The sequence below is a fragment of the Dendrobates tinctorius genome, unplaced genomic scaffold (genome assembly GCF_039654945.1).
Source record: "Dendrobates tinctorius isolate UK_male_01 unplaced genomic scaffold, ASM3965494v1 ptg000008l, whole genome shotgun sequence".
NCBI lineage: Eukaryota > Metazoa > Chordata > Amphibia > Anura > Dendrobatidae > Dendrobates > Dendrobates tinctorius.
This window is the reverse complement of record NW_027361676.1, coordinates 72,619,697-72,632,918: the sequence shown is the minus strand read 5'-3', so window position 1 is coordinate 72,632,918 and position 13,222 is coordinate 72,619,697. Positions and strand designations below refer to the sequence as shown.

The window sequence follows — 13,222 nt, the reverse complement described above, 5'->3', positions numbered from 1 at the left end:
CAATTTGCCTTTAATACACATTTACAATCAGTATTCTCTTTTGTCCTATAATTTCTTTAGTGCTCCAATGTCATTGTGCATTATCTTACATATTCGATATTGATGATGGCATTAATGCCTGAATTCTCATCAACACGCGCAAGTATATTCCACATAAAACTTGTTAAGATATTAATGAAGCCACACAATATTAACCCCTTCACAACATCCACAGTATACAAACAGTGCATGTCGGAAGCGGGTGTATGGTGCGGGCTTACACCGCGATCCTGCCTCATACCCAGCAGTTGAGGGCTGAGTATTACAGCCAGGACCTGCCCCTAACAATCGCAGGTGGAGTGGAGCTCAGCCTGCGATTCATAACTTGCTAAATGCCGCTGTCAATCTCTGACAACGTCATTTACCTCGCATCGATGTGCGCGTCACTACCTCTGCCCATTGGCGCACCCGTGACGTTTTCACGGGTTGTCGTTGGATTGTTATGACAGCTGTTAGTCAGCTGATTACACCCGTACTTGTCATTAGAGCTCCTCTGGAAACCCTGCCTGCGGCAAAACTTCACAGGAGACTGTGATTTCTGCTACATCCAGCAATGCTGTGCCATCATTGCAGATAGCACAAGCGATCGGACAATCGCATCTTCAAGTCCCCTAAGGGGGCTAACAGGAAAAAGTAAAATAAGGTTTAAAAAATAAGTTCAAATCACCCCACATTCCCCCACTGAAAATAAAGATATTAGAAAAGTAAAAAACAAACGTGGTATTGCGGAGTTTAGAAAAGTCAGATCTAACATCTAATGCAAAGTTGTTTTGGTTGACAAAGTTCCCCAAAAAATGCTGTAACAAGTGATCAAAAAGTCACATCTATCCCAAAATAGTACTAATAAAAACATTGCCTCACCTCGCAAAAAATAAGCCGTCATACAGCTCCATCGGCCGAAAAATAAAAACATTAAGGGTCACAAAATGGCAAGAGAGCTCCAAAAAAAAATTTTTTTTTGAAACTTCTGAATTTTTTTTTCACCACTAAAATAATAAAAAAAACTGGACATATTGGGTTTTGCCATAATCGTATTGATGAGGAGAATAATAGTGCATAATCATTTTACCACGAAATGTACCCCGTAAAAATAATTCCCTAATAACAATGTCAGAATTGTGTTTTGTTTTTCCCAGTTTCACAGCACATGGAGTTTTGTTCCCGTTTTCCAGTACTCTCTGTGGTAAAATGAAATCAGGTAACTAGTTTCTTGACTTAGTAGCCATGAAGAACACATTGTAGGGCCCGGTGCACACACTGCCACGGATGTATGAGCCTCCCCATGGGGCAGAAGTGCTCCCGCTAGTAGTAAAGATGGTGTACCGCATTCCTCCCTTTACCAATTTGTAATATTTTGAACTACAGCACCAAGTTACCCCTACGCCACCCTGTAATGTCACCTGTTGGCACCAGATTTACACAATGAGTCTCTCAGCGTATGTCTGAACACCTTGTCTCCTAAGCAATGGCCGCCACACTCTATAGATTGGCAGTTCAATCACCGATCAGAGCCCTGCGAGGAGTAAATATATCAGACGGGACCACCATAGACGTGAGCTCACCGGGGATGTTTTCAAGTAGTTTTTGCTGTGCTTTATGTTTTGTTTCCTGACACTGCAGCTCAGTTCTTGAGGTTTTCGGAGAAGCCAATTTTCCATTAGGCCAGAATGCATCTCTGAACACATTGATATAATACACCAGCATCTGCTCACTGAAAATCCAATTGACTGTGTCTCGGATCTGTCTGCATGGAAAAACATACATAAATCAGCCATCGAAATTACAGCAGAAGCAACAGACAACAATTTTCAGACTTCTTATACTTGGAAAGTATTTTCTGGTGTAAGAACAGCAGTTTAAGGGGTCAATCACAGTTTCTGCTTTGTCCAGAAGAGAATACCTGAATTTTCATGTATCATGTAACAGATACGAGTCAGTGGTATTGTTACACTGCATCCTAGGAGCAGGGACAAAGCAGGGGCAGAGGGCGGTGATGGGAGGCTGCACAGGGTCACAGAGGGTGGGAGGAGCCTGCAAGGAGGGTTGGGGAGCTGCACAAGGTCAAAGAGGGATGGGAAGATGCACAAGGTCAAAGAGGGTGTGGGGCTGCACAAGGTCAAAGAGGGTGTGGGGCTGCACAAGGTCAAAGAGGGTTGTGGGGCTGCACAAGGTTAAAGAGGGTGTGGGGCTGCACTAGGTTAAAGAGGGTCTGGGGCTGCACAAGGTTAAAGAGGGTGTGGGGCTGCACAAGGTCAGAGAGGGTGTGGAGCTGCACAAGATCAAAGAGGGTTGGGGCTGCACAAGGTCAAAGAGGGTAGGGGAAACAGCACAAATATGTTTTAAGAAAAACAAAATCAGTATTATTAGGTAACATAAGGCCCTGATACGGTTAGAATTCTATTTAAGCTGAATTGGGGTTTAATAAGTTGCTAGATATCAGCACTATGGTACGTATTTATAACCATGTCACCAATGTATGTCAGTCATATTGTTATAATGTGGTATATGTATTAATAACTGTGCACATACTGGGTGTTTCATTAACTATATGCTTGTATGTGTCAGGACATTACATAAAAACAACCATCTGTTCCTTAGAAGGTCTTAAAATTACCGTAAGTAAACACAATCCCAAATGAGTAACATGACAAAGTCAACTGTGCAATTTATATCACAAAAAGTAGGCCAAAATGTAGGAAATAAGGGGTAAGTAGAAATCACCAAATCAGAAAAAAAAAAACTTCATTTCAACTGTCGAGCCCAGTTGTGGATTGTTGATGATTTGTGATTGTTTTGTAGCCATAGGGTCCTGGGCATCTGCCAGTCATTGAGATGACCATTCACCTAATTTTAAAACCTTCTAAGAATCAGATACCATATATTTTTATATTGTATTATTTAATAAGCATGCTTATATAGCAATCATACTCTGCAGCGCTTTACAGACATTATCATCACTGTCCCCATTGGGGCTCACAATCTAATTTCCCTATCAGTATATCTCTCGAGCGTGGGAGGAAACCGGAGAACCCGGAGAAAACCCACGCAAACACGGGGAGGACAGACAAACTCCTTGTTGTCCTTGGTGGGATTTGAACAAAGGACCTCAGCGCTGCAAAGCATCAGTGATAACCACTGAGCCATCGTGCTGCTCAGAGGGTGTACTTAGTTTTTCTCATGACTAGATGTCTAGTGTGTCAGCCGTGAGCTTTGTGCTTATTTTATGTGTTTGCTGCCATCATCTGATGTGTCAAGTGAGATGTTCTGGTGTGTCTACCATATGTTCTTGTATGACATGTTTCTTAACAAGTAATTTGGCTGTTTACTTCCACATCGGGAGGCGAGTGGTGGCGGTAACATCACATTTATGGATATCTCACGAGCAGGAGAACTGGTCATACCTGTATAATAGAAAGGGCCACAAAATCATGTCCCCAACAACATCTAGTAAAATAAAGATAATGTGGCTGACCCCGTTAAGTCTTTGTGCAGCCAGCAATAGATCGTGTAATACAGCGGCTATAGGCCAACGGTTCACAACTTTTAATGAAACCCAAATGCAGAACTGATTTTTAGTCTGAATTTCATGCATTTAAGAAAAAAAAAAGTCCCCGAAGGTGGACCATCCTTTTAAGCACAGCAAAGAGACTCTACGGAACTTGCTAAGAAGAATGGGGCTAGTATACAGAAATCTATTAGTTTTGAAGATCATGGAAATGTCAGACTTGAATAGGCTTTCCCAGACATAACAACTGAATATTGGGGGGTTCAGTAGTGGGTTCTCCAGCAATCATTGAGCCACAGTGGGTCCTGCTTTATTCCTTGGCTTCATGCACGTGGCCTTCACTGCATTTGTGAAATTCATCAAGTTTATTCTTTTGGTATCCCCCCATGCAAAGGTGGAAAAGCCTTAAATTAAATGAGGACCTCATTTTATTACCACAAGAAAATTGCCAAGCACTGAACACAAAACCATGAAGACCAAGACCAGAACCTCATAGACTGAGCACCACTTGGTAGTTTAGAGTGAAAACCAAGTCAGAGAGAGAATAATCTTAGATATAAGATTGGGGACCAAATCAGGAGCATAAACCTTTAAAAAAAAAAAAAAGAACTAATATAACAAGAACACAATTCTACACAGAACTGAAGCCGTCTCCAGACGTCGGAGGTTTTGGACACACTATACCTGAACCAGCATATCCGATAGGAAAATTGGTCTTGGCACTAGGAGAACGTGGAACATGAATGGACTTACTTGTTTATGGTCCTTCCAAATGTGATCTGTACCAAGGCAATGAGTGTTTTCCTAACCCACTTAAACACTGCAATAAAACACAAAGACGCTTTGTAATATTGTACATTTTCCAGTCCAAAATGGCATAAGTGGCATAAAATTTCCATTTAGTACACCAGTAACTCAGGATGTGTGACTCGAGGGAGTGGCTTAGGGACAGATTCATTTCACTAAGATCTGGAGCAGTGAAATCATGGGAGTCCTCTAGTATTTGTTACACTGGAAAACCTGATCAGGTATGTGCTACAAAGTACTGAGATGGGCAATAAACTGCACCTCTCCTGCTGCCGAAAGGATCAGACACCAGATTACTAGCAGTCTGCCCGAGAGTGCAATAAGCAGGTTCTTGGGAAGTAAAGCGAATGTAGAGAAAGCCATGGTCCAGCACTGAGAAAGGAGACAAGAACTGCTGGTTAATTATTTAGGAATCTGCAGCTATTGGTGATTGTTTTTGGTACAGTTCTGGAACATATGACCATCTCTATGGAAAAAACAGAATAAAAGAGGCTCTCAGACATCCATGTGGAGGGACATAAATAGTGGACCTTTTTCTGGAGGTCTCCAGCCTAGGGATCCAGTGGACTTTGGGTTTAACGCCCTTTCATAAACTATTATCGCACCTTCTGCCATTTACACGGCTCCCAGATCAGAAACCATACGTCTCCCTGCATTGGAATAAAGTGACATCTCTCGTTATCCACATTTATTTCCTCCTGTGAGGAGTCCTCAGCCTCTCTCTTCATGAATCAGGAAAAAAGACTCCTGGCTGCCACGCATGGGTTTGTAGGGACAACACTTGACTGAGTAATAAAGTGAACATCAACCCCGTCCCAACCAAAAAAAAGTTTTTTTCCCCCGATGAATTGTAGTTTTGACTCCATTCATTTTCCCATATGATATGCTGAAAAATAGGAGGAAAAAGCAATAAGGAAAAGCACAATTACACCATAATTTTTTTTTCCCCGACACGTGATCTATTGTAAAAATTATTACAGCAATATGATTTGTATGATTACGGCAGTATCCAACTTGTATCAGTTTATGCTTATGAAGATAGATCGATTGATAGATACAGACATACATACAGTAGACATATTGCGGATGTGGATGTAGGTTTGTTTTTTTTTTTTATTTATGTATAGGGAAAGAGGGGGGCGATTGAAACCTGTTTTTTTCTTATATTTAAAAAAAAAAAATTCTAACATTTTAGTTTTCCTTTAGTTGCTATAGTGGACCTGAACCAGCATTTGTTTTACATACTGTAACACTACAATACTGCAATAAGTAGTAACATTTTTGATATCCTATGAAGTTCAGTTACAAGGCGGACTTCATGACTATAAATATGGTGGAGCCTTCAGTATGACCCTGGCTGCCATTATGGGCCCCCGTGTCAGCGTGCCACCAGAACAGCACCATATAAATGCCGCTGTCAGTGCGCTGATCGCTGCTGTTAGAGGCAGATGCCGGCTGTATGAGCACAGCCAGCATCTAGAGTGTATGGAGCAGGCTCAGCTCCTGGGCTCAATCTATACACCTGCACGTGACATGCCCCATTCTTGCACACTGGATGTTGGGAAATGGTTAAAAAGGTCATGATTGAAACATCTTGGAGACCATCTGAAGTGAGTGAAACATTTCTATGAACAGAATTTTTAACTAAAAACTCACTTCCTCGCAACTCAAAAATCTCCACAATCAGCATGAAGCATGGCTCAGCCAAGGCATCTTTTTTCCCGTCGACATCATCACCGTAGTCCGATAAGTCACCGTCTTCTTCAGTTTCATCCTGTGTAGACAAAAGTAAAAAGAATACGTTCGGCTCTGCATTAAAAAAAGGTTCAGGCAGAGCAAACATCAGGAACAAGAAAATTACAGAACATACGAAGCCCTACCCAAAAGCTCTTAAATGGAATCTATCAGTAGATTCAACCCTCATAAGCAGTCTATATGGGCAGGTAGGTCATAGGAAGCTGAATACAATGATACCTTGATATCTGTAATCCAATGTCTTATTCCCAAAAAATCCACTTTTTTCTTACTATTTACATAAGCTCTGAAGGCAGATTCTCATGGAGATCTGTGCCTGGACCTTAGATCTTATTTTACATGGAAGGGGCATTACCAGTGTGAGACACGTAGATTCAGCAGAGCAGACTGTCAGTCATTACATGTCTCACACTGGTAACTCTCCCTTTCAATTAAAATAAGCTATGGAGGCAGATCTCCAGGGAGAAAAGTATCTGGCCCATAGATCTTAACAGCTCATTTATATATTAAGAAAAAGATGGATTCCTCTGGAATATGAGAACAGATATCAAGGTATCATTTTATTCAGTTTCCAATGACCTACAAGACCATATAAATGGATTAGAAGGGTTGATCATACAGATAGAGGACCTTTAAAAGAGAACGCACTTTGAGAATACAGGATGTCATGGAAATGGAGTAAGCTGCAGCTATATAACAAGGAGTAACATTTTATTTATTAGCAGCATGCACAAGGTTATTTGCTGACATTTTGCTAAGATATGACTGAGACCTTTATATACAATTATTAGAAAATAGGTCCCCAGAAAACCTGTACTCTTGTCATCATATGTCACTGTAGGAGCTTCATCACATAATATATATCAGACGTAGGCTGTGCCACAAAGATAGAAGAAGACAAATGCAAATGACTCGAAACTACGATTCACCTAGGCTTAAACCTGAGCAGCATGAGTCACTGTGACGGATCTAGGCATCCGATCAATTATAACCGAAGCATCACTACGACACAGAACTGCACACCGTGACGTGAGCACATTACACACATCAGCGGCCAGGCTGTCTATCTGGAATTAAATCTATACATCACCACGGAGGAATCGTCAGCTTTACATTCATCTTCCTGCAAACACTGGACATGTCACACTATATATAGAAGGCCCATGATCTCAGGGGGGAGAAGATGATTCGCTCTAGAGTACACTGCTCACTCCTGAGCAGGCAGAGACTAACTCAAGGAACAGAAGAGCCTGGCAGGAAACCTAAATGGAATCGGTCAGCAGGATTTCATCTCCCAAACTATTTATATGCACATGTAGCTCTTTCAAACAAGTCCAGCAATACTTGTACATAGACAGTTTGTTCCTCCCTCCCTATCTGAGAAATCAGTGTTCCCATTGCTATGCAAATGAGGCTGACATCTCTGTCACTCCAGCTCTATTTTCTGTCTTGTGTTGCCACCTCCTGCTCGACTGCCAGCCTCTATTACGTGTGACTTCAGGCAAGGGAGCCAGTAGTCAAGCAGGAGGTGGCAGCACTAGGTGGGGAACAGAGCTCGAGTGGCAGAGGCTTCAGATCTACACCCTCATTTGCATAATAACTCAAATGGTGCTTTCTCAGTAACAGAGGAACAACCTGGCCACGTCAAGGAGATGCTGAAATGGTCTTTGAAAGAGCTACATGTGCATATACATAGTTTGGGGGTGAAATCCTGCTCACACATTGCCTTTAACCCCTTCCCAACCTTTGATGCCACGTAGGAGTCATGAAAGTCGGTGCCAATCCGACCCATGATGCCTATGTGGCGTCATGAATTGCCCCTCTGCAGAGAGCAGTGCCGACAACATGGGTCGGGTGATCGGGGTCACTGAAAGGTCACCCGACCTGCACATACAGGACCCTTTGTACTTCACCCCAGGGGGGGTTGCTTAGCCCCCCATGGCTACGATCGCTTTGATTGGCTGTTAAAAGTGAAACAGCCAGAGCGATTTGTAATATTTCACCAATTTTTGGGGGCTGAAAGTCCCCCTCTCGGCTTATACACGAGTCATATACCGGGGGGAGGATCGGCGGGGGAGGGGGAGCGGGGGTGTCAGATCATACTCACCCTTCTCTGTAGCTCCCCAGCTTGTTCCATGTTGTCGGCGCTGCTCTCTTCCTGCTTCAGCTGTCAATTGGTACCCGCTCATTAAATATGCGCATATTTAATGAGCGGGTACCACGTGACCGCTGAACCAGGAAGAGAGCAGTGCCGACAACATGGGTCGGGTGATCGGGGTCACTGAAAGGTCACCCGACCTGCACATACAGGACCCCTTGTACTTCACCCCAGGGGGGGTTGCTTAGCCCCCCATGGCTACGATCGCTTTGATTGGCTGTTAAAAGTGAAACAGCCAGAGCGATTTGTAATATTTCACCAATGAAATTTGGTGAAATATTACAATCCAGCCATGGCCGATGCTGCAATAGCATCTGCCATGGCTGGAGACCGAGATTCGACCCTTCCACACCGACTGACGGCGCAGATCAGCCGCCGCCGTTAACATCTGCTCCCCTCCCCTCCCTCCCACTCACCCCCCCGGGTACCTTCTATGTCCCTCTGGCCATCCCGGTGTCCCGCCGTCCCGGATCATGGGCGCCGCCATCTTGGAAAATGGCGGGCGCATGTGCAGTGCGCCCACCGGAATCTGCCGGCTGCAGATTCATTCTTTCATTTTGATCACTGTGATAAACTCTCAAAGTGAGCATAATGAAAAAAAAAAAAAGTAAATAAACCCCCCCTTTATCACCCCCATATGTAGGGACAAATAATAAAATATTTTTATTTTTCCATTAGGGTTGGAATTAGGGTTAGGGTTGGAATTAGGGTTGGGATTATGGTTAGGGTTGGAATTAGGGTTAGGGTTGAAATTAGGGTTAGTATTAGGGTTAGGCGTCGGTTGGGGCTGGGATTAGGGTTAGGCTTGTGCTTAGGGTTAGAGTTGGGATTAGCGTTAGGGGTGTGTTGGGGTTAGGGTTGTGGTTAGGGTTATGATTAGGGTTGGAGTTAGAAGTGAGGGGTTTCCACTATTTAGGTACATCAGGGGGTCTCCAAACGCGACATGGCGCCACCATTTATTCCAGCCAATTTTGCTTTCAAAAAGTCAAACAGTGCTCCCTCCATTCCGAGCCCCGACGTTTTACCTCCACAATAGGGGTTATCAGCGTACTCAGGAAAAATTGCACAACAACTTTGGGGGTCTACCGTATATACTCGTGTATAAGCAGAGATTTTCAGCCCATTGTTTTGGGCTGAAAGTCCCCCTCTCGGCTTATACACGAGTCATATACCGGGGGGGATCGGCGGGGGAGGGGGAGCGGGGGTGTCAGATCATACTCACCCTTCTCTGCAGCTCCCCAGCTTGTTCCATGTTGTCGGCGCTGCTCTCTTCCTGCTTCAGCTGTCAATTGGTACCCGCTCATTAAATATGCACATATTTAATGAGCGGGTACCACGTGACCGCTGAACCAGGAAGAGAGCAGTGCCGACAACATGGAACAAGCTGGGGAGCTGCAGAGACAAGCGCCAGGATCCGGTGAGTATGAACGGGGGGGGGGGGGGGGAGGAGGCATATTCACCTGTCCCTGCGCTCTGCTGTCTTGCGTCCTCTGCAGTGACATTCAGGACAGAGAGCGCTATCGCTCTCTGCCTGCACAGTCACTGCAGAGCGCAACGCTGATGAGCAGGGGGCAGCGACGGAGGTGAATATACAGGTTTTTTTTTTTTTTGTTTTTGTTTTTTAAGGGAGGCAGCGGCAGCAGCAACTTGATGGGGCCACTCACTGTGCAGCGTAACTGGGGCCACTCACTGTGCAGCGTAACTGGGGCCACTCACTGTGCAGCGTAACTGGGGCCACTCACTGTGCAGCGTAACTGGGGCCACTCACTGTGCAGCGTAACTGGGGCCACTCACTGTGCAGCGTAACTGGGGCCACTCACTGTGCAGCGTAACTGGGGCCACTCACTGTGCAGCGTAACTGGGGCCACTCACTGTGCAGCGTAACTGGGGCCACTCACTGTGCAGCGTAACTGGGGCCACTCACTGTGCAGCGTAACTGGGGCCACTCACTGTGCAGCGTAACTGGGGCCACTCACTGTGCAGCGTAACTGGGGCCACTCACTGTGCAGCGTAACTGGGGCCACTCACTGTGCAGCGTAACTGGGGCCACTCACTGTGCAGCGTAACTGGGGCCACTCACTGTGCAGCGTAACTGGGGCCACTCACTGTGCAGCGTAACTGGGGCCACTCACTGTGCAGCGTAACTGGGGCCACTCACTGCAGATAACTGAGGCCACTCACTGTGCACCCTCGGCTTATACACGAGTCATTAAGTTTTCCCAGTTTTTTTGTGGCAAAATTAGGGGGGGTCGGCTTTTACTCGGGTCGGCTTATACTCGAGTATATACGGTAATTTCTCCTGTTACCCTTGGGAAAATAAAAAAATTGGGGGCTAAAAAAAATTATTTTTGTGGAAAAATATATTTTTTTTCACGGCTCTGTGTTAGAAACTTCTGTGAAGCACTTGGGGGTTCAAAGTGCTCACCACATATCTAGAAAAGTTCCTTGTGCAGTCTAGTTTCCAAAATGGGGTCACTTTTGGGGGGGGTTTCCACTGTTTAGCCACATCAAGGCTATGCAAACGTAACATGACGACCGCAGACCATTCCATCAAGCATTTCAAAACATCACTACTTCCCTTCCAAGCCCCGACGTGTGCCCAAACAGTGGTTCCCCCTCCCACATATGGGGTACAAGCGTTCTCAGGACAAACTGGACAACAACTTTTGGGGTCGAATTTCTCCTGTTACCCTTGTGAAAATAAAAAATTGCGGGCTAAAAAATAATTTTTTGAGGAAAAATTATTTTTTATTTTCAGTGCTCTGCATTATAAACTTCTGTGAAGCACTTGGGGGTTCAAAGTGCTCACCACACATCTAGATAAGTTCCTTGGGGGGTCTAGTTTCCAAAATGGGGTCACTTGTGGAGGAGCTCCAAGGTTTAGGCACACAGGGTCTCTCCAAACGTGACATGGTGTCCGCTAACGATTGGAGCTAATTTTCCATTCAAAAAAATCAAATGGCGCTCCTTCCCTTCCGGGCCCTGCCGTGCGCCCAAACAGTGGTTTATGACCACATATGAGGTATCGGTGTACTCAGGAAATATTGCCCAACAAATTCTGTTACCCATGTGAAAATGAAAAAACTGAGGGTAAAATAAAATTTTTGTGAAAAAAAGTACTTTTTTTCTTTTACGGATCAATTTGTGACGCACTTGGGGGTTCAAAGTGCTCACTGTGCATCTAGACAAGTTCCTTGGGGGGCCTAGTTTCCAAAATGGGGTCACTTGTGGGGGAGCACCAATGTTTAGGCACACAGGGGCTCTCCAAACGCGAAATGGCAACCGCTAAATATTCCAGCATATTTTCCATTCAAAAAGTCAAATGGCGCTCCTTCCCTTCTGAGCCCTGCCGTGCGCCCAGTGATTTATGACCACATATGAGGTATCGGTGTACTCAGGAGAAATTGCCCAACAAATTTTAGGATCCATTTTATCCTGTTACCCATGTGAAAATGAAAAAATTGATGCTAAAAGAAAATTTTTTGGGAAAAATTAAAATGTCCATTTTTTCCTTCCACATTGCTTTAGTAGGAAGCACCTGAAGGGTTAATAATCTTCTTGAATGTGGTTTTGAGTAGCTTGAGGGGGGCAGTTTTTAGAATGGTGTCACTTTTGGGTATTTTCTGCCATATAGACCCTTCAGAGTGACTTCAAATGTGAGGTGGTCCCTAAAAAAATGGTTTTGTAAATTTTGTTGTAAAAATGAGAAATCGCTGGTCAACTTTTAACCCTTATAACTTCCTAACAAAATATTTTTTTTTTCCAAAATTGTGCTGATGTAACGTAGACATGTGGAAAATGTTATTTATTAACTATTTTTATCGACCTAAATTTACCACTAACATGAAGCCCAATATGTCACGAAAAAACAATCTCAGAATCGCTAGGATGCGTTGAAGAGTTCCTGAGTTATTACCTCATAAAGGGACACTGGTCAGAATTGCAAAAAATGGCCAGGTCATTAAGGTCAAAATAGGCTGGTCATGAAGGGGTTAATGACACGAGCTGGTGTAAATTGCTAAAATTAAAAGTAGAAATCTTCCATTTTGTCAAAAGTCTAGCTTATATGAAGCAACTGCTGTTCTGCAGTTGTAAGTGGAGATTCAATATAGTAAAATTATATATTGTACTTTCTAGTTATCTAGGACACCTAACTTTAACATAAGAGTGATACTTTCTGCACACAACTCATGGCACAAAACCACAATGGCCTGTCAGAGGAGTATTGATACTAATCCTCTTTACAAAAAATGGTATTATAACCATAGAAACAATATAGACCCCTAAAAAATTAACTTTTAATGATATACTAAAAGTGAAAAAATGCAATTATTCTTAAAAATAGTGCTCAAAACAGGTATAGGCCACCAGGGAAAATAGAAATATGGAAACACTTTGGTATAATGACCCAATATGGAGATATACACTAATCTCTCCCTAGAATGCCCTGACAGTTACCCTACCTGCCAGCGGAGGTTGGCACCCTAGTTGTTGATGTGATGGCGCCCTGCTCAACGTTGGTAGCCTTGACATACTAAACATAGAAAAAATAGATAAAAACCACACACACATACATAGATAGAGCTGTCAAAATACCCCTAATGGGCAGACAGTAGTCTCTTGGGGGAGTTAGTCAAACAAGACTAGTACTAGATATCTCGAAGTCCTAAAACAGTGACCAATTCATCCTGATGCTAATCAGCCCCTGTATAAGATAGACCCGAGGTGTATAGTAGAGCGTATATCAAAGCATCGGTTCATGTCCTCAAAAATGTAACTATTTAGGGAATGATATTTCAAACACTTAAGTCTTTTAACAATTAGTACTAAAAAATGGACTTGTATACAGACAGATACAGGTACCTGGGCCAGAATGTAACCTAAATAGGTTATTGATTAAAGGAGAGCCCCATTACTGAAAGAAAACCCTCTTCCCAGAGATTCAAACCATGTGCATC

At 43.7% G+C, this 13,222-nt stretch overlaps 1 protein-coding gene across 2 annotated transcripts in view; it reads right to left on the bottom strand.

Moving 5' to 3' along the window:
- SNX25 (sorting nexin 25) overlaps positions 1-13,222 on the bottom strand; it is a 385,706-nt gene that overhangs the window by 11,683 nt on the left and 360,801 nt on the right. For both annotated transcript variants that reach the window (XM_073578576.1, XM_073578585.1), the window contains exons 15-17: positions 6,008-6,125; positions 4,298-4,364; positions 1,602-1,783 (exon numbers count right to left, since the gene is read on the bottom strand). In XM_073578576.1, the coding sequence (XP_073434677.1) occupies positions 1,602-1,783; positions 4,298-4,364; positions 6,008-6,125 (367 nt within the window). The remainder of the gene's footprint in view (positions 1-1,601; positions 1,784-4,297; positions 4,365-6,007; positions 6,126-13,222) is intronic.